Here is a 25,295-nt window from a genome sequence, read left to right as displayed (position 1 = left end):
GATTATCTTGGTCCACCAAGATTAAGACAAGCCACCAAGATTAAGACAAGGCCTGTACAACTTGGACTAATGCATTATGTTTTGATGATGAGAACATGGTATCATCATACACAACATATGGATTCGATGGATTGCCCTATTGTGTTGGATTGCTGCATCCTTGGGAGGATTTCTTAACCGAACGTGTCCTCAAACACCGACCGATTCATACGACCAATGCCATCATTTTATCACAAGAACATACAAATCCCTGAATGACATAATTTATGATCCCATTGACCACTTCCGACCAACTGCCTTGTTGTCACGGGATTTACCGTATTGCACATCCTAGGAATGCAGTACAAACCAGCCTAACAGCACCAATGACCACCCACATTAAAAGATCACCTAGTTTTCAATGATTTCCACCATTAACCTTGCACAAGGCGGAGACAGGCAACACCTAATTTCCAGTGGAATGGTAGGGTTCGCATGACCTGGGGCCATGCTATTAATTTGCCCATATGAAGAGAAAATACCCCAGGATTCCAGGTTTTCTTATCAGAGCTAGCTCGGGTACAAACGGCCAGCACCAACATGATTTCCCAGCGGTAAGGGCAAGAAGAGCGTCGCCAGCCAGCCAAGTTGATAAAATAACACTGGAAACAACTTTTTTTAATCAGAACTTTCACTCACACACCCCTAATTGTTACAGATATGAATTGGCATAAAGAACCTGTCCTGCTGCTACTCCATTGGAAATATTCCTATAATTTATCAATAATGATCTCACAAATGTACAAACAACTACCTGTTTTCCACCATTTTACGCTCCATCTCTTTTAGTTTGTTGCAATGCACCACGTAACAAACACTCACATCTGTTAGTTAGAGAACAATTAACTCCATTGGTAAAAACGCATCAGAGAACTCTTACCCATTGTACTGCACCAGTGTGCAAAGATGAGGGTAGGAGAGAGGGAATACAACGAAGTGGCCATAGGTAAATGTTTATATATTAAAATCCTGCACAAAATTTCATTTGCCTGACAACCATTATATATGCTGATAATGGTTACATGACTGCCTAAACAATTAAAAAACAAGGGCTCGTTTTTGCTGGAGCGCGCATACGATGCCACAACAGTTGGTTCGTACAATTAACAGGTTGTACGTGTTCAACCAGGCGCCGTCTCTGGAAATGGGCATCCAGTTCAGCAGATTAAAGTGAAAATCAAAATATTGCAGTAGAAATCCAGATTATACACTGTTGATGTCCTCATGCAGTGGTACCAGCTAACACCCTGAACAATGACAATTGTGTCACCTTCTGCATGATAAAGACAGGCTGCACGGAGTATTCAAAATGATCACCACTTACACAGTTGGATAAGTTCTTCAGATTTCACAAGGCTACCTGCCACCAAATTGGCTAATTATGTTCCCAGAATCGGAAAAGAGAACCCTTCTCACCCTGCTTTTCCTTGGTGCATAAAAATTTAAAAAATGTCACCAAATTGTTGTATGATTTCTTCATAATAACAAACCTGAATCATCATAAGAAAAAGGTATGACAAAGAGAAAGGAGCAAGGGGCCACACCTACTATACCAAACAACGTTAGCTGTTTTGGAAAACATGGACCAAATCAATAATAACTGCCATAATATGGTTGAGCAGGTGCTGGTTGCTGGGGATACACCGTTGCTGCCCCTGCTGCTGCTGCTGCTGCTGGTGCAGGTTGGGCATACGTTTGTTGTGGATAAGCCTGTCGTAAGCCAGAAACAGTCATATCAAGACTTTGTAATAATAACTATTCTTATTGGTACCGTACGTGAGAAGCGCATTACTGATAAGGGTATCTCAACAACCATTAAAATGAGATATTACCCAACAATAGAAACTGCAAAGTTGCAAGGAAGGTTAGAAGTCAGGTAGGAAAAAAGAAATGATACCAATTGGACTTTAAGCTATTCTAAGCAGTGGGAAGATCCAAAAACAGTGTCAATGACAGGAAACGAAAAAACTCAATTTGTCACCCTAAGATTTCAAGCTAGCTATACTAGTTTCAGGAACTGTGAAGAATGGTTAAACGAACAAAAAAAAGGAAGCAACAGAACCATCAGCCAAAGCATGCAGCCTAAAACAAGATGACAGCACAACCAGACGGTGATAAATGCAAGCAAAATTCTAGCAATTTCAGAAATCATGACTGAGAACCTCAAATTTATGTTGTGGCTAAAAAACCAGCAGCAACACATATAACTATACCCCACGGGGGGTGATGCATGACAGAATTCACCAAGAGTGGCCATGCCCAAGTCAGATTTAGTAATATGCTCAGAAAGCAGCTCGATAGTTTTCACACAGAATAATTACTTCTTAAAACCACATCTAGCACAGCAAAAGAGAGGAAAGCAAGATAAGAAACATTATGCAATTTCTCTCTCTGGCTCAAAACTTCAATTACAAAAATAAAATTTCAAGACCCTAAACTATCCAGCTAATCATTTCAAACCCTCCTTTTAAGTTGCTCGGACTCCACTCAAACCACTGCACAAGAAAATAAGCACCAGTTGTTTTAAGTGGCAGTACCACCATTTAGATTTGGACCAACAAGAAGGAAAGATTCACCACAATATAAAACACGGGCCAATATAGCTTCTGCTGGTCTGAATCTCATCATTTACGACCATGAGAACATGCGAACTTAAAATTAACAAATATAACTGAAACCTAATCTGCAGTCAGTGCAATAAATTTCAACCTTCAGCACACACTTTTCTTTCTTCGTTATTTTTATTAGCATGTTTAATCCTGTAGCATAGTATGAATTAGTGATTTAGCACGTTCAAAAATCTTTTCCACCAATAACAGGAGCATGTCCTAGAGAAATCCTGTGGGAATCAAAGTCCAGGAAGCCAATGAGGCAATGAACAATAAATATAAAGCCCAAATAATGAAAAGGGAGAAAAAGATTGATGTAGAAAATTGAGACGGATTGGTGAAGATGGATTAAGAAAAATTTAGCATATAAATGGGCACAAAGCAGCCAGTTAATTTTATGGCTCCTTATGACAGATTTATAAATGGAAGCCTGCAGTCATCTTAAGCTGCACATTATCCCAATCTGGGATCACTCCTATCGATGAGGGATCATGCTTAAAGGCTTAATGGCATTGTTAACAAGTGATTAGATTTAACATATTTTCCCTCCAATTATGTTGTCCCTAACATTATCGGCTAACATATTAATACAGAACAAGGTTGAGATCCTCGCAAGAAAAAATGAAAGAAAATGCAATGATTCTGTTCGATTACAACTGTCCATGTCTATTAACCAAATTCGAACATTAGAAATCACTGGCATACATATTAGCTCTACCATGTAACACAGAAACTTAAACCTTACTATGTTAAAATCAGTCTGAGCAGGACAAATATATCATTTTTTGAAGTTCCACTATAGTAAGCGTACCCTGGCTTCATACTAAAAGCCAAACAAACTATGAGTCCTTAGTAAGTACGTGACCAGAGCAAGCAATTATATCAACAAAATTACTATCCACCAGGTGTTACTGAATTTTAAATATAACATTAGCAGCTGTCAGCCATGAAAGAGAAACAGCAACTACGAGCTCTGTATAAATGAATGACATGAGAAAAGACCCAATCTTAGACCAATTTAACATGTGCACCAAAGGTCATGATTCTGACTATACTCTAGAATCAAAATAAAAGCACTAACATTAATTTCAATGATAAATTGGTATTTGTACAAATTAGATTCCTTCAATTTGTAAAAATTACCGAGTAATAACAGCAACCAAAGATAGAGCAAACACAATAATTTTATATATACTGTAAGATGTTCCAAACACATTTCATAAATAAATTGGAAGGTCCTAGTACCTGGACTGGATATGTGGGAGGATATGCACCATAAGAAGCACCCTGAGCTGATGTTGGCATCTGTGGCTGGCCATAATTAGCATAACCTCCATATGCAGTATACCCAGCCTAACATAGATTAAAAGGGCAAGAAAAGGCAGATTATAAAACGGTGCCAAGAAAATATGCATGTCAATGCATTAGCAAAGGCCAAATAGAAATTCTGCACCATTAGTATAAGTTGGCTATACCAACAATGAAATATGAAATAAGTCAATTAAGGAAATAGAAAGAAAAACAATATGGCAGACGATCCTTTTCAGTTCTGCTAAATGACTTTAATCTCAAGACTATGGCTTCTGATACTTCTATGTTTGAGATTAGTATAAGTTGGCTATGCCAATAATGAAAAAATAAGTCAATTAAGGAAATAGAAAGAATATGGCAGACCATCTTTTTCATTCTGCTAAATGACTTCAACCGAAAGACTATGGCTTCTGGTACCTTTATCATACTCAGAAAATATATAATCATAACCATCAAGCCTTGTCACGACTATATAGGATCTACTTCACAGATCTTCATTCCAGGTCTGTTAAAGTAATCTAAACACTACGGCTTGTCTGTTGAAGTAATCTCAAGATTAAGGCTTCCAGTGACTATAATCATAACCATCAACCCTTGTCCTGACTACACAGGATCTGCTTTACAAACCATCATTCACCAAGAATACATATTTCGGGCTACTTCTGATCTCATAAAAAAAGTTATATTACTATTCAATAGAAGGTTGCAATATATGCACGAAATGAATCCACAAATTGTTTAAAGTATGCAGAGGTCCAAATGAGGGAAAGAATTAAAACATAAGAAGCTATAAGGTTTAGTTTGTCATCCACCATAGCAACATTCATCTACACTAGCCAAAGAAGTCTTACATAATAAAATTAAATGATAAGCTATAAGGTTTACTCAGTAGCAGACATTTCTGCAAAGTTCACCTGAACTCTAACAAAATTTTACAAGGATCAAAAATGATCTACCTGTGGCGCATATCCTGGATTCCACTGCTGCCCTTGTGATTGGGAAGTCTGAGGCCAAGCTGGCGCTTTTTGTCCATAACCAGCAGACCACTGGTTTTGTGCATTTGGGTATGCCCCCATAATTGACTGACCTGGCTCTGGATAAGTCTTTGCTATTTTAGCCTTGTCGGAGGTAAGGAAATCTTCAGCATGTCGTTTTTTTGATATCAACACACTCTTCTGACGAAGAAAGAGCATAGTGTGCCTACTTTCAGCCCTTTTTATTGACTGTGCATCTCCAAAGAGATCCAAAAACTAAAACAAAAGATATAAATAGAATTAATGTACAGATATTGAAATAGGTCGAGTGCAATATGCAGGACAAAGTTAAATAGATAACCAATAAGCACAAATCTCCCAGGAAAGATTCTTCTTAGCAGTCAAATAGAATGCATCTCGATAATTGCTAAAGAGATACAGTAACAGCAGGAAAAAAAGAATGTCGAATCTACTCACAGAAAAAGTAATTTGTTAGAAAAGGGGGTTTATTCTCAGAGTTCTCGTCAAAGATCTATAGTATGTTTTGAGATCTAATTTGAGCACTGTTCACATTTATCAAGACCCAAGTCACAGTGTACCAGCAATCAAAGTACAAGGTGCTTAAGTTAGCCATTATGGTGATAAACCCAAGTCTAATCAGTGTAATAGTTATGGCAGTTGCCTAGAGGCCTGTGAGACCATAAATGTGATGGACAGGGCATCAGACCCCTAGACAACCCTCATCTAGACTATCGTAGATATAATAATGCAAATGTCTATTTTCATACCACTTTTGTCTCCACATAAGTTCGAATGTCTATAGATATATAACAGTCGTGTATATGCAGCAGCATATACATGCATACAAGATATGGAGTATATATAATAATTTAGAAGGTGACAAACTAGTATACAGGCATGAGAAAAAATGTCTAGAAATTGTGATTATCAACAATTTGAATCAGCATCTTAAATGCACAAGCCAGGCTTAAACTATACTCGTGCCTGGATCATGGGTCACCAGTTCAACCACCATAAACTACAAATCAAACAGGCCCATCTCTTTTTTTATTTTAACCATGCCATCCATGATCATATACGATGTCCAAACTCCAAAGCCTCATCTTTTTGCATCGCTTCTGCCAAAACGGAAAAGAGAACATCCTCCTACCCGATGAAGAGGCGAGAGGGGAACAGAACAAGTAGAGGGGAAGAATGAAGAGGAAGGAGTGCAAGGATCTAGACAAGCACTTCCAGCATCATCAGCTGCCTCCTAATTCTAGCTGTGGTGACCCTTCTTGATAGATTCAGCAAAATGGCCTTCCTCAAGAAATCCAGCAACAACCTTCCTGCATCCTGGATCCGATGACAATGGCCCTCATCCCTAGATCCAGAGACAATAACTCCTCCCTGAGTACGGGTGATGGCAGTCTGCCTCCCACCCAGGTTTGGTGACATCTCTGGGGTACTAGCACATCACTTCTCCGCAATCAAGAAAAAAGTCCTCACAATTCCATGATAGAGAGGAGAGAGCAAAAGTGTTTCAACCTTTTGTCATCATTTTTTTTCAATTTACATTAGTTGAAACGTGTGGGTCGAAAACATTTGGATCGGGCAATTCAAATGGTTGAACTACCCATTTCAACAGGTTGGGCGAGTTTTTTAATACTCCTAAGTACTGCCATGACCCAACCCCTTTTGGCTGTTCGGTGACATGTTGGTGGGCCGACTCGGTCAACATGCTTGGATTTTAAAACTTCCTTTTGTAAATACAAAAGGAAGTTTTTTTACTTGTTTTATCTTTGTGATGTATGCCTTAAGGTATGCTAATAGGTGCATATACATTTTAATTTACATTACATTAAATAGACCATTGGGGATCCTTCGGGTCCATCAAATTTGAACTTCGAAGGAATACTAGCAGTCTACAATAGACAGTTAAAAGGAACTAATAAAATAAGGCTTGTTTGGTATTCCTGTTAGAGGCCAAAAAGAACTTGAAAGGCCAAAAGCACTTTTGGATGATTTTGAGGTGTTTGGTAAAAATTTTGAAACAGCTTTCTACCCCCTCCAAAAGCTAGAAAAAAAGTCTACCAAGGGGAAGCTCCAATTTGAAGCTTATGGGCAAAAGCTCTATATGAGAAAATATGGAAAGTTTTTTCCATTTTAATAAAAATTTCGCGAAAACGAAAATGCCCATGTTAATTCTTCATATGTAATATAATATAATATAGTATAATATGATATGATAGAGGAAAACTAGGATCTGGTCAAGTGAATTTCCACTCAAATATGGTCAAGTCCTGATTGGACGATAGAGGTCCAACATCAATGATCAAAGCTACTGGATGTGATCTACTACCACTAAACTGTTTGCCAAATCGTGTGATTTGGAGGTCCTTAACTTATGCATCAAATGGTAAATTATATTATATTACACTATATCATAGTGATTATATTATAATATATACTATGATAATAATATTATAATAAAATAATACTATATATTATTTAAAATATATAGTATGTATAAAATTTCTTATTTATTACATTATTTAGATTAACATATCAAAATGGATAATTTGTAAACTAAGGATACTTTCGAATAACAATTTTGATAGTATAGACAGACAATTAAAAGCACTATCTGTTGTTCTTCATCATCGGCTCCTAATACTAAAAGCACCTTCTTAGGTAGGTTATCAAACAAATATTAAAGTCCTACAATACTTTGTAAGTGTAATTACCAAACAGCAAACTATTTCTCACTAAAAGCTCTACTAGCAAACACTTTTGTTCAAAGCTTTATAGATAAAAGCACTACCACCTACAGCAACACCAACTTGGGCCTAAGAATATTACAAATTATTGAATTATATAAAATACAGAAAGAGATAAAATAAAAACAAATCCAAAATATAATATCAATAAACAAAAAATTAGCATGCATCTAATGCATGTCTCAAAAACACTAATAAACAAAATAACAATAAAAATTTTAAATCCTTGAATTATTGTAAACAAAAAATATATACGAATAGATAAATTGATTGCACAAAAATATAAAAAATACATGAAAAAAATAAGAAAGATTTCTCTAGAATGCATGTGAAATTTCCATGTACCTATAAAATATTTTACACTAGAAGGATAGGTGCACATGCACACGCAAGCGAGAGCACGAGAGAGCGGAGGGGGCAGGTTGGAGAGAGAGTTCTTCTTTGTTTGTCAAAGGCGAATCCAGTTGGGAAAGGGGGGAGAGACAAAGAGGGTACGATCGGGGGGAGGGAGGGGGAATGGGGAAAGGAGGGTGGGGGGAGAGAGAGAGAGCATATGATCCCACAGATAGTGCTCTTTTAAAAAAAAAATCAATTAAGTTCAGTGTTTTCTTAGGATTCAAAGCAATTAAGTCTCTAACGTAAACAAAGGAAGTCTAGATGTTCGATTAAGTGAGTATTTCTTTTGAAGACTCGAACTAATTTAGGGGCATGTTTCGTGTTACCTTTAAAAGTATTCCGTAACTCTAAAAAGCAATTTAAAAGCAAAAAAGGCTTCCTAAGAAGTCTCCAATCTGATTAAGAAAGTTAAGTTGTTGTCAAGATATCAAGATAAAGAATTCAAAACTAAATTTTAGTTTTGCAGTATACATGTAAATAAGACATTTGTGGGATTTGTTGCATTTTTTCTCGCTGATTATAGTCAGAAATTTGTTGGACTAAAACTAATATGGCATATTCGTCTTTTGTTTATAATAAATATTAATTAGTTCCATTAGAAACTTTATTAGATAATCACTGGAAAGATGGGTAACTTTGGAAATTAAGTTTTGCATAACCTTAGCAACAAACCTCAAGTCTCATCATTCATTACGATTCATAGTTCTCCATATTTCTCTCGCTCCACTCATATATCAACAATTGAGTCCCATTTAATTATGATCTCCACCACCAACAACTAAAACTCCTAATATCATTTTCCTTTAAATTTCAAAAAAACTCTACCCATATCTCTCCCACAATCTCTCTGGAAAGAAGTATAGACTTCCCATATCGGATTTTAATTAAATGCCTATCATACCCATCAATTTAAACTATGGTTTCAAGAAAAGTGAAAGCAAAAAAACATATCAAATATTCACTTGAAACTTTAATTTTATCTAAAATGGATCTAGCTAATTACGGAAAGCATGGGCATGTATGCAAGTATAAATGTAATAGTTTAATTGAAGTCCTTTTACTAAGTCCATTGCCAGCAAAACCACCAAGGCAATTGGCCAACTGCTAGGGTACAGGTTAAGTCTGATGCCGAAGGTCACCAGAGGTGTTTGACAAATATACCAGATTGACTTTATACCAGTGAAATTTTGTTAATTACTAAGAATTGGAGCACATCTCCCTCTTGTTCTATCCAAGCTGCAACACTACCCCACTCCCTGCTCGTACATATCAACTCTATATTTGCACATCCACAGAAGCAAAACACAATATTCTTGAAAAGGAAAAATATGAAAATTAACAGTCTTAAAGAGGATCTAGTTCATACAGCTGACACTTCCCGAAACAATATTATTCTTATTCTTATCCATCGAAGCATTTATAAGATAGTTAATTTCTGCTAAGTACCAAGGCAATTCAGAATGTCCCGAGTGTAATGAGAGAAATTGCACCCAGTTAGGTAGAAAATGATGCTACTGGAAAGACTTGCATCAAAATAGCATCATACAGAGGCTTATATGAACCCACAAAACAAAGCAGATCTGATTTCCACAATCTTAACCATGTCTTCTTGGTTCGTATATAAATTGGATAATGATCAAAATTAAATCATGTATGAGCAATAATACAGAAACATATGAACAACTTTAAGAGGCAAAGCAGCTAAGGTATTGGCACACTAACAAACAAGTTAAAAATGAGCCCCATAGCTGAACCTTAAACAACCAATTACAATTCCACCAAATAACGTTAGAAGATTTCTTAAATTACTCATGACCCTTAGAATCACACTCTAATTAAGATGCAAGCAGTAATTTAAAAGGTGATCAAGGTAAGCAAGTGAGCAAGGAACCTCATAGTCCTGCAGCAAGCAGTTATCTAGGTAAATTGTATCAAAAATTGTTAACTAGCTAGCAAATCAAAGATAAGCCAGAAATATTTAAGGAAATAAAAGAAAACTAAAAGAATAATTATCATTTATGTGATGATCTATTTTAGTGGAATGACATGTGAACTAGAAAAACATATACAACAGTAATTGATATTCATCCCAAGAACATGCTCAAAAATTTAAGGATACAACTTTCAAAGAACAAATATTCAATTTGAAGTTTATGAAGAAACAGCTCACAAAGGATGTTTAAAGGTGAACATGTTGTGGCACAGCAAGCTTTGCCTAAATCTTTGCTCATAATTTTACCCACCTTATCCTATCTTCCTCCTTTTTATAAACCCTATTGCACACAATATGCCATCTAAATCAATCCTCCAGTACTCTGTCTACAAATTTTTAATAAATTCGTTTGGCACCATATCCTTCTTGCTATTACCAAATCCATCATAACATTTCCATGTCTTCACCATCCATCTTGTATGTTTAGATTCTTTGTATATCCAACACTATTAAACATACCTCCTAGGGCAATATTGTTAATTTATAAAAGTGGTAATCAATCATACAACCCAGAAACACTTCTCCACTTCAATTACTCTATTTCAATTTGATGTCTTCATATACCTCTCCATTTTTCCATATGACACATAAAAGAGAGCAAACTAATTGCATCATGGTATCTCTTTAAATATTTATTACAACTTGGGCCTCACTTTCACTTCTATTTCTATTTGAAAAAAACTGTACATACTCAGTTTCCTTCCAACAACTTTTAGGCACTTGAAACTTTTCTTACAAAAATTCAACAGAGCCAAAGGACTACTATGACAACAAGAAGCTAAAGATTCAGAATTCTGGTGATCACTAATACACCAAGACTATTTTAAATAGAAAACTTAATGCAGAATCAGAAATTTGGGGACAAAATGGATACAATCAGCATACCTTCTAACCCCTAAGGCTAATACAACTCAAGGAAGAAAAGAAAAATACATTGCTCTTGCACATAAGCCCCCACAAAGTTAGCATTTTTAGCAAACAGAGAGCACAATAATGTGCACTCTGACATAAATTCACTAGTCATAATTTATTTACTACAAAACTTACTTGCCAAAATCTTCAACCTAAGGCAGCACAGACCCTGAAATCTTGCTTCCATTCTCGCAACCACTTATTTGTGCTCCCACGCCATCTTGGATTAAGTATTGTTTATGCCAGGACTTCATTTTAAATAGATCTTACTACTATAATTACTGTACAATCAATCGTTCATTTTTCATAAATTACTGATTCTTGCATCTTTTGACACATGATAATCAAATGAGTACTTATTTTATTATGCAATTACCCAATAATATTATTTTTATAAGTGCTATCATATTGTTAGTTTATTGGAACTCTGCTTCTCCACTTCAGAAATTGAATTTGCTCTTGCACCCACTTCTATTCGAGCATATTAGCCTTAAAAATGCTTGACGTAACACCACCATCAAAGAATTAAGGTCCTTGCTTTTGGTGGCAACAATGTCCAGAGTAGTGAATTTTCACCAGGTTCCAGCATTAGATCAACTTCCACATAACAAGAAATCATAGGCAATTGAAAATAAAGGTACAATATCTATTATCATAACAGGAAAAAACACACTGCTAACATGGGCAGTAAATAAGTCATGACCATACAACCAGGGTAAAAAGGTTGACTGTGAACCTGTTTTTCAGCTAATATATGAGGACTACAGACAATCTTAACCCAATTGAGCAAATTTACTGTAACCTGTGTAAACAACAAATATATGGCAACTTCCTTGTACTCCCAAGAACACTAAATGAGCTGTCGGAAATTTAACTCTTTACTATTTTGAAGATATTGATTACTTTCTATCATGAATAGGTGAAAACTAACTGTTTTGTTAAAGTAACACTTCGAACTATTACCTCCAAAAATATGCTGGATATCTCTTCTCTGTCAGTGGTGCTAGCCATGTTAGAATTGTCAGGGTTGGGCATAATGAACTTCTCCACCAGTGAATCCAAATAATCAGCACGCTTTGGAGATGGCTGGATCGACTCGAGATGGATAACAGCCTGCACAAGTCAGATGGAAAACTTAATGATACGTAACTACGAAAATAAAAATTAAGAAAATTGACAGCTGAATAAGATCCACAGCAGAAAGTTAAGAGAGACAAACCTCCAGAAGAGGTTTTGACAGTTGAATATGCTCAAGAGATCCAGCTAAAATTTCCCTAGCCTTTTCTGCATTACCAGCAACCTACAAGAAAATGCAAATATAATAGCCCAGAGCCATGTATGAGAACTTAATGAATTAATACAAGCACAAAAAATATATCAGATATAGCACAACAATTCTACAGTAATTTATTTACCTTTCAAAACCTATGATGTATTTATTTAATAGTTAACTATAATGTGACCAACGGATTATATTCTAGATCTGCAGTAGTACATTGACAAAAAGATCAGCAGAAACTTAGAAAACACATTTAGTTAGCAATATTTTGAAAGTTATAAAATATTTTCAGCATATGCCCATACTTCGATAATATTTTAAAAATCACTGAAAGCAAATGTTGGGGCAAACTTACTGACATTTAGTTTGTTCAGACATATATATAACTTTTTATAGTTTACCTATAGGTTTGAAAAGAGCAAGCAAGGTTTAGCTCTTGTAATAAACCTTATGTCAGTATGATGGATATCCTAAGCAACACAGATTTTGACAGTGAGAATCTTACCAGATACACAAAACGTGAATACTGAGCAAGCAACATTGGCAATATCAGAGACTGCTCCTTTTCCTGTTCAGCAGTGATAGCCTTCTCATATATAGCAAAGGCAGCATCTTTATCTCCCTGCAGAATCATGGGAACCTTCAACAAACATCTTCGACCAGGTATAATCAGTATATGTTTTGAAGGTCAGTAAGATGAATACCAGTCGATTTTCCATGTTTGCATGTTTAACAACGGCTTCCAACAGACCAGGTGAAATTTCAGAATACAAGAGCTGATACTCTGTACGAGCTCCCAAAACATCTCCACTTAGTTCCTTAAATCTAGCAGCGAAAAGGTGAATTTCCGGTTGTTTCTGTTAAAAATGAAGTAAATGACTGGTGAGCATTATGAAGGAAAACAAGATGTTAAATATTAGTGTTTCCAGACAAATTTTTAAAAAATGTTAATCACCAGCCTCCTTGTCATAATTTTTTATCTGAACTGGCCAACTCAAGGTACTTCGGATAATAAATTTAAAATCTCCCCACAGTTTCTAGGAAGTATATTCAACACCGCAATTGAACGTTAGAATTGTGCTAGATAATTGCAATTTATGGCATCACACAAAGATGGTATAATTCCAGAGATTAAAACTGATAGAATATTGACCAGCGGATATAGCTCTCCCCCACCCCCACCCCAACACCAATATTTAGGGAAAAATTCTTATGACAGATAAGCCATTCCTACGCACAGAGAGATGTGATCAAACTTACATGCTTTATCTATTAATCACATTAAACATATTCAAATGAGCACGGTATACATGTCAGTGGTTCTAAATATCAGCAACTCACTGCAGATGAATTACATATTTGAACAGCACAAAATTCAGTCCCGCCACAAAAAAAGAAGAAGGGTTAAGGTTGGGTTAACAATCAAATGATAAAAAGAAAGTCAAATACGAAACTAATCCCGGTGGGCTTTAAGAAGGAAAGATGTGCCAAAACAGTACATTGATATTATTGAGATGTGTCCCGGAGAAATGACAAGAGTTAGGAGTAGTATAGTTGGGTGACAAGAATATTTCTAAGCACTGTGCTTACACCAATGATCAGCAATAAGCCTCATCATTTTACACTAGTTATAAATTAACATAGTGCTAAAATTGAAGAGGACATAGGTATGGTGCATTTACCTATAGAACATGCAATGTTCACTAAAGAGAATGGAAGTGTAAATGCTAAATCGGATACTAAAACTTACTTACACTTATAATTACTAAGTAATTAAAAGTAAATGTTAAAATTCTTGATTGTCAAAAAAGCATCCATTAGAACTCAAGTATTGACCATCGCTGAAAATAGTTAAAACCAATTATTGATTACATCTTCATGCATTTGCATAGGAGTTCATAAGAAAATAATATAATGAAAGTTTCCGGAAACATTACATAACAAAAAGCCATGCTAATCTACATAATGATAATTTCACCATCAGAGCATGTTCATATTTAAAACATAAAATCATATAAAGAAGAAATAAGTAATGTCAGAGAGGTAATCCATGACAAAAGTCTTAGAAAAATAATCAGGACATTTTGAGAAGTCCGTCACAAAAGGCTCATGGATGTTTTAGATTGTGAAATTCAGCAAAAGTTTACATGAGAAGAACTATTTTTTGATATTGCTATCACATATTGTTGCAAGCTAAACAAATTAATAAATCATGGGTGGAAAGGCATAATTAAAATATTATTCATTATACAGATGTAGATACTATGGCTATTTCACAAAAATAAAAAAAAAAACAATGAAGAAGAAAAGATCCAAGAAAAACAAAAGCATACTTTCACAAATACTTGAGTAGCCCGAGCAAGAGCATTATTTGCAAGCTCCATGCTTCCACTCGCTTCCATGCATAACACATAACGGGTCCAGAACTCCGGATAATTGGCACAAGCAATTAGACATCTTTCATACAACTTAACAACCTGAAAATAGCATATAGATGGTATCAAAGAAGAAAGAAATGAAAGGAAAAAAAAAACAATTCAACTTAAAAGAACAATATTCTTGCAACAAAGAGAAGTGCACAAGAAGTACTCCATTAGCTGATAAGGGAGGCCCCTCAGTATGAAAGGAGGGACCATCCTTGCCTGCTAGATAGATGGTTAAGTGGCTAAGCAATAAGCAAACACCTGCATATATGAGATTTGACCTTTTAAGAAAACAGATATTTGTGCAGCAGGTATCATGAACCCAGAACATCCACTGACAAATGAGGGTTTGAAGTACTTAGCCTCATAGAAAGCAAACAACATGCCCACGCTTTATCCTCAGTTCAATATCCCATTTTAAAAGCTTCATCGAACATACTAGCCACTAAAGCATATAATGCAGCCAATATGACTAAATTGTAAGTTCTTAACCATTTGAAGCAAAGGTAGAAAACACTAACAAGTTTGAAATTATAAATTGAGTGTCAAAACAAAAACAGTTGTATACCTTGTTAAAGTCATCTCCTCTCTCAATAAAATCAAGATAGTTGTGCCAGTTTTCAAGCTCTGGTTCATCAAGAGGCCTGACATGGAAGTATGGCCTTCTAATAGCTGTTTCAAAACCAATGATCTTAGATTCGTATTCTTTAGCTTTCTTATACATCTCTTCCCTAATTGCAATATACTTCTCCAACTCCTCTGCTTCTGTTAAACCTGCACTTACGGGTTTTGGAGATTGCTCTACACCATCAGGATGAACCTCGCTCTCAAGACTTTGGCCACCAGTCTCGGCATTGGCAACTGCCATAGCAGCTTCTTCAGAAGTCCGTATTTCAGATAAAGATCGACTAGCAGCCAACTCCTTAAAACTGAAATGACAATAGGAGCAGAATATAGATTAGAAATTCCAAATTTTAGCCACATTAAAAAGATTTTAAGAAATGGATCATATAATGTCGAACCAACTAAAAATTGCACCTAGTGGGACAATCAATACATTTTTTACTTACTCTTAGTCATCTTATTTTACTTATTCTTTGTTATTATTATTTTTTATATTTTCCACTAATATAAGAGGGGAATTTTGCCAGTCACAAAGCCTCTATACTCTTTTTTCAGATGAGGATTATCATATTCCTCCCTTTTTCTCCTATTGACTCCACTTCACATCAAGATGTTTTTGCAACTATCAAATCTCAACTAGTTGCGGATGTTTCAGGATGCAACCATAGCAGCAACTTAGCCATGACCATGTTTACTTTAGAAGCAAAATAAATATGCATCTCATAGTAGATAAGTAAAGCATGTTAAAAACATCGGCACAGATCAACGAGATAATAGGACATTAGCACAATCTGTGAATGAGAAAGACATCATCAAGCAAAAGAACTACATGCCCAAATTCATCATCATCATCACAGATCACTGAACACATCTTGGTAGTTGATACATTGAGATATTCGTCAGTTATTCAAAAGAACAAGTATTTACTGCTCAGAAATTTGTTGGCTACACATTCATTCTTGAAACTATTACATCAAGGTCTTATCAACACATATCACATATCCCTATGGGCAAACTTTTTAGTACATCAAAGCTCAGCCATGCCAGAAATGGGAACAAGGATATGGGTAACAAAAGGTAACAAGAATAAATGATTAAGTTAATAAAAGCCATCCCTAAATGTCGTGATTGTAATCTTACCTCATATAGAGGCTAAAATCCATCCAGAAAGTATAAACTGCACCATTCAATAATCTCTCTTTATAGGTTAGATGATTTAAGGTTTAACTTTCTGATTCTTGCCTTTTACAAAGTCACAAATGAACCTCCTAGTAATTAACTACTACTTGTTCCAGCTTTCTTTTATACTCAATCATCAACATCACATTTTTTACCAAATACTTGATACAATATCATTATCTTTGTGACGGTATTTATTACTTTGTTGAATCACAAAACATTAACGTGCATGCTGAATATTGCACGACTAACTATGAATTTATCTACACAAGTGAAACCAGTCACCAGAACATAAAATTGAAATATTCAATTTTTCCAAACATAAAAAGTTATATAGGACAACTGAAAATCTCTTATGCAAACATTAAGAAAGGTTTCAGATATAATTAAGTAGCAACCATTTAAGAATCAATAGTCCTGATATAGACAACAATGTGTAAGCAAAACTTAGAGCAACGGCTACAGATCAATCAAGATTGCCACAATATTAACTTGCATATCAAAGTAGACTCAGTGAGAAGAGTTATCACCAATTATAATAACGATCCAGTTGTTGTATAGGATGCTCCAGTATTCTTGTATAAATCATGGCCAGATGACTCCATGCTTGTTGTGATTCTTCATATCTGATGTACTCATCCCACAAATTGTGTGACCCATAATCTGTTCCAACATATGCCAATCCACGTTCAAACAGCCTGAAAGACAACAAAACATGCAAAGTTGTTATGGTAAGCATTCAGTCCTCCAGTAACATTCATGTCCATGCATGAATTCAAGACAATTATATTGTTAATATTGAGGACCATTTTTTTTAAAAGCAGATGACACATCTGAAGTTGACACAAATACACTGCATTTACCTTCCTGAAATATTCATATTATGCCCGTGGAACGGAGGGAATCATAAGGGCCATCATAGCCCAAAACTGAGCGTGATCTTCCGAGCAGCATTTTGAATAATGTTGCACCAATCATAACCTCAAGAGTGCCAAAATTAAAGGAGCAGTAATTCATGAACTACATCACTACTATAGGAACCTTTCGAATAAAAGACAGGGAGGGGGTATAAGAACACATAATGATGCAAGTACAAGCTAATAAAATGAAAAGAGCTACACTAAACAGACTCAAATCAAGGGTTGGCACATTAGAAAAGAGTTCCTAAAGTGCATCCCCAGCAAACCTTTCCTCCATCCATGTGGCTATCACTGTTCATGCCAACATAAGGTTAGAAGAACACAAAAATCATGACTAGCATCTCATCACAATGAAAAGGCCCACAAAAAAAAAAGTGTGCAATACACTGGAGGGGCAGATTGTTTGACTGTTACCTTCGAATAGTATCTGGATCTTCATATGTTGAGATTGCAAATTGACAGTACTGCAACCAAATTTCCACAGAATAAGTAACTGCCAGGACAGCCCGTTCATACACCTCCACAACCTTGTCAACACTGTCCAGACGTCCCTCATGATCTGCATATTTCTTCCAGTAGCCATAACACAGAGGAAACTCGGCCAAGAATGCGTCATAAACTTTTCGAATTTTTATAATGTCGTTCTACACAAAAAAAAAGGTAAGAAAAGACATGTCAGTTCAATTCAATTTTTCCATGCAAATATTAGTAACCCAAATATAAATTAAGTACTGAAAGTACTAAAATAAATACAGTATAACAAGTAAGCAACAATCTGTTTGTTCACAACCCAAATGCATCTGAAGTCAAAAAAGTAGTCTTCTTTTCATATAGTTTTTGATATTTTAGGCATTTTACTATCAGTTGGCATCTTTACCAACTAGATCCAAATCCCTTAATCAACAATCAGTTTGTTCACAACCCAAATGCATCTGAAGTCAAAAAAGTAGTCTTCTTTTCATATATTTTTTGTAATTTTAGGCATTTTACTATCAGTTGGCATCTTTGCCAACTACATCCAAATCCTTTAATCCAGCTAGTAAGACACCATCTCAAAGCATGAGAACACATCACAGGCGTGAATCTAAAACAAGAGACAAGTTGGTGGTTGTCACCAGCTGCACAAAGGCAAGCCAGAACTAAAAAAGATATGTTAGGTCTTTCATAGACTACACAATAATATCCAAATTAACACCATAAGCATTTTTTGTGCAATGAGATTATTGAAAAATGTTGATTTGCGGAAGCACGGCTGATCAACCACAAAGGTTTTCTACAGATCTGCAGCAAGGATTTCCATACCATCAGGTAAAGGGCATATCATACCATACCAATACAGAACCTGTACCCAGTACAACCCCCACACCAACGTGTTGGTCCCAAGGTTGTATCATACCAACACTCAATAAGGGTGCACTGGCTAGGTACCAAAACTGCCAGGTAAAACCTTGATTATCATAGCTTCTTTCATCATATCCTGGCCAAGATATTGGCTTCAAAATCTTGCACCTAATAATTGTTGCAACTTGTTGGATTGGCATGTTATTAGGTGGACATTCTGTATTATTCCATCATCATTGGAATTTCATACTATTGTCTACAGATCCACCATCACCTTTCTCATTTTGCACGATATGAGGACAAAGAGGGTTAATAACTATTTTTTGTCATATGTGTGGGTAATAAATGTTAGGCTATATGGTACTCTTACAATTAAGGCTGCAAATGGGTCGGGTCGACCCGTGACCCGACCCGACCCGACCCGCATAGACCCGACCCGACCCGAATTTTAGGACCCGCGGGTCCGGGTCGGGTCCTAAAATTGGACCCGAATCATTTTCTGGGTCGGGTCTGGGTTTACCAAACGGACCCGACCCGACCCGAATGGACCCGAAGAGAGAGAGAAGAAAAGCAAAAGAAAGTCTTTTCTTTTTCTTTTTTTTTTTGGCGTGGGTTGTGGTACTGTTGGTCAGTGTGGGAGGATAGCAAGTTAGCAACAAGCATAGGTTCACAGAATCCAAAGGAACGTCAGGATTCTCTCTCGATCTATTACACTGTTGAGACCTCTGGTGTCTCGGTAGCTGCCTTTTTTTTTTTCCTTCTGTTTTTTGGTTTTTGTTTCTTTTAACTTTTGAAGGGAGAAAGTGAGGGAACACTGCAACTGAATATGGGTCATGTGCCAGTTTTCTGTAATGGAATTGGATTTTGGAAGAAGGTCTGGGATTTTTTTTGTCCTCGTGAGAGGGGAGCTGGGAGACTGTCCAATCAGTCATATAGATAAAAAATAGTGTGATATGAAATTTGGCTTGTAGACCGACTTAGTTAGTAAGTCATGGGTCATCTGTTCTGACTGGAGCTCAATTGCAAAGTCTTTCAAGTCATGGGTCACCCAGCACCTCATAATTATGATATGACCAAATTAGATTTGCCCAAAACTTTTCCCAAAAGCACAAAAAAATTGGACCCGATCGGACCCGGACCCGATCCAAATCAGACCCGGACCCGACCCGAACCCGACTCGGACCCGACCCGACCCAACCCGATCTTCAACCGGGTCGGGTCCGGGTCCAAAATTGGGACCCGAACAAAAAAACCGGGTCGGATCGGGGTCACCTAGGACCCGACCCGACCCATTTGCACCCCTACTTACAATCAGCCCTATTATGCTCTATTTTTTCCCATTGGTTGTCACCTGCAGGTGTCTCAGCGACTATCTGAATTCCAATAACAAGCAGTAGGTGAAGGATTGTCTCTATTGCTCTTATAACACTATACAGGAAGTACTGTTGGAAAAAAACAAAAAGGTTACCAGAAATGCAAGTACTTCACTTGTTAATCATTGATCCGATTTTTGTTCGATGCAATACATCCTTTAACAAGTAACTTTAGAACTAGATCAATGACAAGGAGTTATTTTCAAAGCAACTTTTTAATTAAGAAAAGATATGGAACATTAATATTGAATTAAGCTTTGTACCTTGCATAATGTGCATATGTTTTCACATAAATATTAGAAATTGCAATACTGTTAGAGGCAAACCAGTTATCCAAGGAAAAAAAGAGAACTGAACAGTGTTGCATAGCATATACGGCTAAAACAAACATTCCTTCACATATATATTTCCAAAATAAAGAATCTGCCAATGTAGTGAGTTAAGTATCTGATAGAATGTGGCTTATAAAATTTTTTTGGCAATATATTTTTTTCATATTTTTAAGTTCTGGCTGTTTTGTTGTTGTAGAAAGTACTGCATGTCCACGTGTCGGATTGAATTGTAATGATGATAGCTGCAATCAGGAAAGTGAAAATGTTGGTGATGTATTAGATCCCACAACAATCAGCCAAATCACAGTTCTTTTTCTTGTTTTTCCTTTATCTTTTTCTATACCTGAGGTTATATGCCTCATATGAGAATAAAATTATATTCTTACATATTGCTTTTACCCTCAAAATATGCCTCATGAGAATATACAGTTGGCCCAGTTCCATTGCTTTTCAAGCTATCCATGTGGATCAATCAATACCCATCCACGTAGTCAAACTCAATACATGGACTTCCTATGCATAATATCATTAACAGATAATATAAATAGTACTGATGACAAATTGTACACGACTATAGCATTCTAAGTTTTTGATGGGGACATGATATCTAGTTTACCCTAATAGAGAATATTCTCTTCGTGCAATTTGACACTTTAAAAAGCATACCTAGCTTATCCTAGTAGCTAGAGTCAGAAACTAAGAACTCTTAAGAAAACATCAAAAATGCAGGTGTAAGAGTTGGAAGCACAAAATCAAGTAATCAGTTTAGTTGGATACATAAGGTTATAATATTTTCTATTCTAATACCTAAAATTAGTTTGTAATATCATAAAGCTCAGTACTATCATTCAGAGTTCTTCCTGAAGTTTTACTTTGCTCCACACATAACATGAGATAAGAATCAATTTCATTCTGCAGGTAGCTACATAACTAATGATAAATCAAACTTCATATCTTGAACAAAGCTAAAACATTGTTCATTAATCTACCACCGAAAACTAGGTTCACATAACTAATACCACAGATTTAATATGCATACAGACATGCTTAATAAGATATGTAGCATATTCAGAAAAACAAACGAAGTCCAGTGATACCTCTGCGACCTTCTCGGTTTCTTCAATGAGGGCTGTCCAAGAATTGAAGTCTAAACAATTTGCTCTTACCATATTCCATAATCTTTCCTCCTCAGCAGTATACGCCACTACAAAAAAGGAAGATTTAAATCAAAGGCCACCAACGTCAATGAGAACAATACAAATAAACATAAGACAAACACCAGCAATCTTTTAAATACTGACGAAACAAAACCAATTCAAAGTAACGAATCTCTTAAAGAATTTCACATCTCAAGAAGGAATAGAAAATTCCGATACCATCTTCATATGGTTGCTGAACAACAGTACCACCCACATCATTTGATAAACCTCCATTCTCAATAACCCCTGTAGATTGATAAATGGCCACTTCACTTGCAGCTCCATTCATGGAATCATAACCAGTTGTATGAGTAGAAATACCTGCCACGGTTTCATGACCAATGGCAATTTCACTAGCTACAGCAGCCCCATCATCAGGCTTAGATTCATATGCCATGCCAGCATTCTGTGCAACAGAATTGGTATCCTGGCTGTACATATTCCCGTTGCCAGGATTTGAAGAATCTGACAAAGCGTAATCTGTAGCTGCAGTAGGTACACAAGAAACAAGGCCTTCACCACCTGAATTGGTCATGGGGTACTCGGCAGGAACAAGACCTGTGGATGAATACTCTGCAACGTTGGATGCTTGAGAGACTGCTGATTGACTATCATCCATCCTACAAACCAACCAAAGAGATTCACAGGGAAGAGCTGCAATAAATAAACAGTTCAGTATGTCATGATAGAGGAAGGAAAAGACTATGCAAAAAACAAAATAAAGCAAAGTCGATTTACTGGTTCACAAGAACGCAAATTCCAGGCAAAGCTTGCACCCTATTGAAAGACAGCTTGAGTGAGCAAAATCAGCCCAAACTAATATCATTTACCAATTCAAAGGTGAAAATATTAATCAAAGGGGGACACAGATCTGGATCAGAGGTATTGATTTGCAGTGAAGATAAGAAAAATGAGAGCACTAATCAACGAAGTTGGCATAAAAAGGTTCAAGAAGTCAGAAAAAAAAGGTTTTCCATCAAGGTTAGAACTTCAATTGCTTCAGTCAGGATTTGCAAATGAAGCATCCTAGTTTGAAAATCCTACTTGTATTAGGGTTTCCAGAAATTACAACAGTTGATGAAACTAGAGCTCTATGAAACCAGATAACCGCACAATCGTACATAAGGAAAGGATGTTTCTGTGTTAGTTGAACTTATTTATCTCTTTTCTTGACAATTCTGTAACTTTTCTTTCGAAAAAAAAAATCAAAAGGCATTATTGCTTGGACTGGGCTGGATATTCAACAACAGATGAACGTGAAAGTTTAGTGAGAAATAATTCCGAATCCACAATAAGTGGAATTATCACCAGTAGAAGACGTAGAATTGCTCGATCTTGGCACGGATTCAACCCAAATCAGTCACAAGTTCAAAATTTCAAAATACAAATCAGAATAAAAATGATAGGGACCATCAAAATAAAATTGAAACCAATCCACAAAACAGATAAGCTACATAACAGCCCACGAGCCCCCGCAGGAAATCAAACTTGGATCTATCAGCATAAACCCTACCGTATTAAGCTAGATCACAAATCTATCCAATTAATTCAATTAAAAAGGAGAAAGAATAGTTAGCGTAAACCGTAGCCGTAGATAATGGAACAGATAATCAAATTTTATGTGAAAAAGTTCAGAATAAGAACAAGATTTCTACACTACAAAACCCTAACTCTACCGTAATTTTAGAGAGAGAGACAGAGAGCGCATACGGGAAGAAGGCACAGGCACCGTACCGGCGGGGCCAGTGGAGAGAGAGACGGGGGAGAGAGAGACGGGCCGGCGCGACACAGCGGTGGCGGAGAGCAGAGGGGGGAGGGGGGTGGAGAGGGAGGGGAGAGGAGTAGTGCTTCGTGGGAGGGAAAAGTAGGGGTAGCCGGTTAGGGTATTAATGATCAGTAATCGGCACCTCCGGTGCATGTACCTGATAGAAGAGTGGATATATCTGATGTGCGGCCGTGATTGAAATGGATATTACCCGACTCGGAGGTCAGCCTGAGACCTCAACTCACGTCTCACCTTTGTGATGTTCATCAAAGAAATAAAGTCTTCTTTTTTTTTTGTACAAATATGAGATATCTCAAAGCAAATATTGGACGGTCCAACAATGGATTTGTAAAGCCTTCTTTTTGAATTCTTAAAAATAGAGATATATATTTTTTTTTTTTAACAGTGTGTGTACGAATACACCCAAGAAATTCAAAATACAACAACTCACGGAGTGCTAGTAGCACCTTCCCCTCCCCTAAGCAAAGGGTGTACCCTAAGTGGTGGGCTGCGTGGGCCGCCACCCAGTCGGCCGCCCCATTGGCTTCTCTAAATGCATACTTGGCCTGAAAGGCCCTCCCATCTCTCATCATCATCCCTATGTCACGGATCAAGGGGCGGTCTGTGCCGTCACCCCTCGACCCCCTCCGAATCCATCCGATAATTGTGGCCGAATCGCCCTCCAGAATGATCAAGTCAAGAATAATAATCGAACTGGAGGGCCTCCGGCACTACCCGCGCACGACGCAGATTCGCCCAGACAGCTCGCAACTCTACTCCTGGAACCGACGTGTCAAACAACTGGCAGCCACCTGCTGCCACCATCCTGGAGTGCAGGCCCCGTATGACAAAGCCTGCATTGCCCCGCGTACCATCATCCAGCACCGACCCATCGAAATTGACCTTGAGAAAACTCGGGGGTGGGGGCTCCCAGGTGAAAAACACCATCTGAAGAGCTGCCATAGTAGAAGGGGAACTCCAGGTGTCCCGAGTTGTCAAAGGTCTAAGAAATGGTGGGCCTGATCTCTGTGACCTGTGCTCGAGCAAGCTTCGCAACAAACTTCGATGACACCCTGCGCTCACCGAGAGTACAAGCGTTCCTTGCCAGCCACGTATCTTACCTCTCTTTCCATCCCACTATCCTTCTCTAAATTGATTGCCTGCTTCTCTCTTTGATCCTCGATGAAAAATAGAGCTTTTGAGAAGTAGAATAAAGGGAGTAGAAATTTTTTTAAAAAAATCTATTTGCTATTTGGTAACTACATATATAAAATGCTGTGAAGCTTTAACATAATAAAAAAATATTTTTGTTATAATAAAATGAGAATAAAGAATATTGTATAATATTGTTTGATAGAGTATAATACGATATAATATTACATATTATTTATTATATATTAAAATATTATTAATATTGTATAATATTATTATAGTAGTGAATATTATAGCATAATAATATAACATAATATGATATGATCTAATAATGTATTATTAATAGTACAATATAATATAATGTTATATAATAATATTATAATTTTGACATAATATATAATATAATATATATATATATAATAATATTGTGATATAATATAACAATATAATATAATATAATATAATGGATTAGAATCTAACCTAATAATAGATTATACTGTATATAATAATATTACATTATTATTAAATATTATTATCTCAGATTGTATTATTATAATATAATATTGTTATATTATAATATATGTTTTATATTATAATAATATAATATTATTATAATATAATCATATAATACAATGTAATAGAATGTAATATAATCCAATATATTATCCTCTTATATTATTAATAGTATATTATA

At 36.3% G+C, this 25,295-nt stretch overlaps 1 protein-coding gene across 17 annotated transcripts; it reads right to left on the bottom strand.

The window, feature by feature from the left end:
• Positions 1 to 966: 966 nt before the first annotated feature.
• LOC103715431 (pre-mRNA-processing factor 39-like) lies at positions 967 to 23,607 on the bottom strand. 17 transcript variants are annotated; one of them, XM_039117229.1, is made up of 17 exons: positions 23,395 to 23,607; positions 22,006 to 22,338; positions 21,862 to 21,930; positions 21,583 to 21,689; positions 17,854 to 18,083; positions 17,050 to 17,217; positions 15,285 to 15,645; positions 14,627 to 14,770; positions 12,998 to 13,150; positions 12,799 to 12,915; positions 12,234 to 12,314; positions 11,978 to 12,127; positions 4,916 to 5,209; positions 3,894 to 4,001; positions 1,584 to 1,749; positions 1,364 to 1,465; positions 967 to 1,286 (listed from the first exon to the last, which is right to left on the bottom strand). In XM_039117229.1, the coding sequence occupies exons 1-15, from the start codon at positions 23,600 to 23,602 to the stop codon at positions 1,630 to 1,632; spliced, it is 2,643 nt and encodes an 880-aa protein (XP_038973157.1). In that variant the 5' UTR covers positions 23,603 to 23,607; the 3' UTR covers positions 967 to 1,286; positions 1,364 to 1,465; positions 1,584 to 1,629. The 17 variants fall into 17 exon arrangements, with proteins under 17 accessions (XP_038973157.1, XP_038973160.1, XP_038973121.1 ...); XM_039117232.1 differs by having other exon boundaries at positions 23,419 to 23,607; XM_039117193.1 differs by having other exon boundaries at positions 21,862 to 22,338.
• Positions 23,608 to 25,295: the final 1,688 nt, after the last annotated feature.

This window comes from Phoenix dactylifera, chromosome 2 (genome assembly GCF_009389715.1).
Source record: "Phoenix dactylifera cultivar Barhee BC4 chromosome 2, palm_55x_up_171113_PBpolish2nd_filt_p, whole genome shotgun sequence".
In the NCBI taxonomy this organism is placed as follows: Eukaryota; Viridiplantae; Streptophyta; class Magnoliopsida; order Arecales; family Arecaceae; genus Phoenix; species Phoenix dactylifera.
Note: the sequence above shows the minus strand (reverse complement) of the source record. Positions and strands in the feature narration are given on the sequence as shown.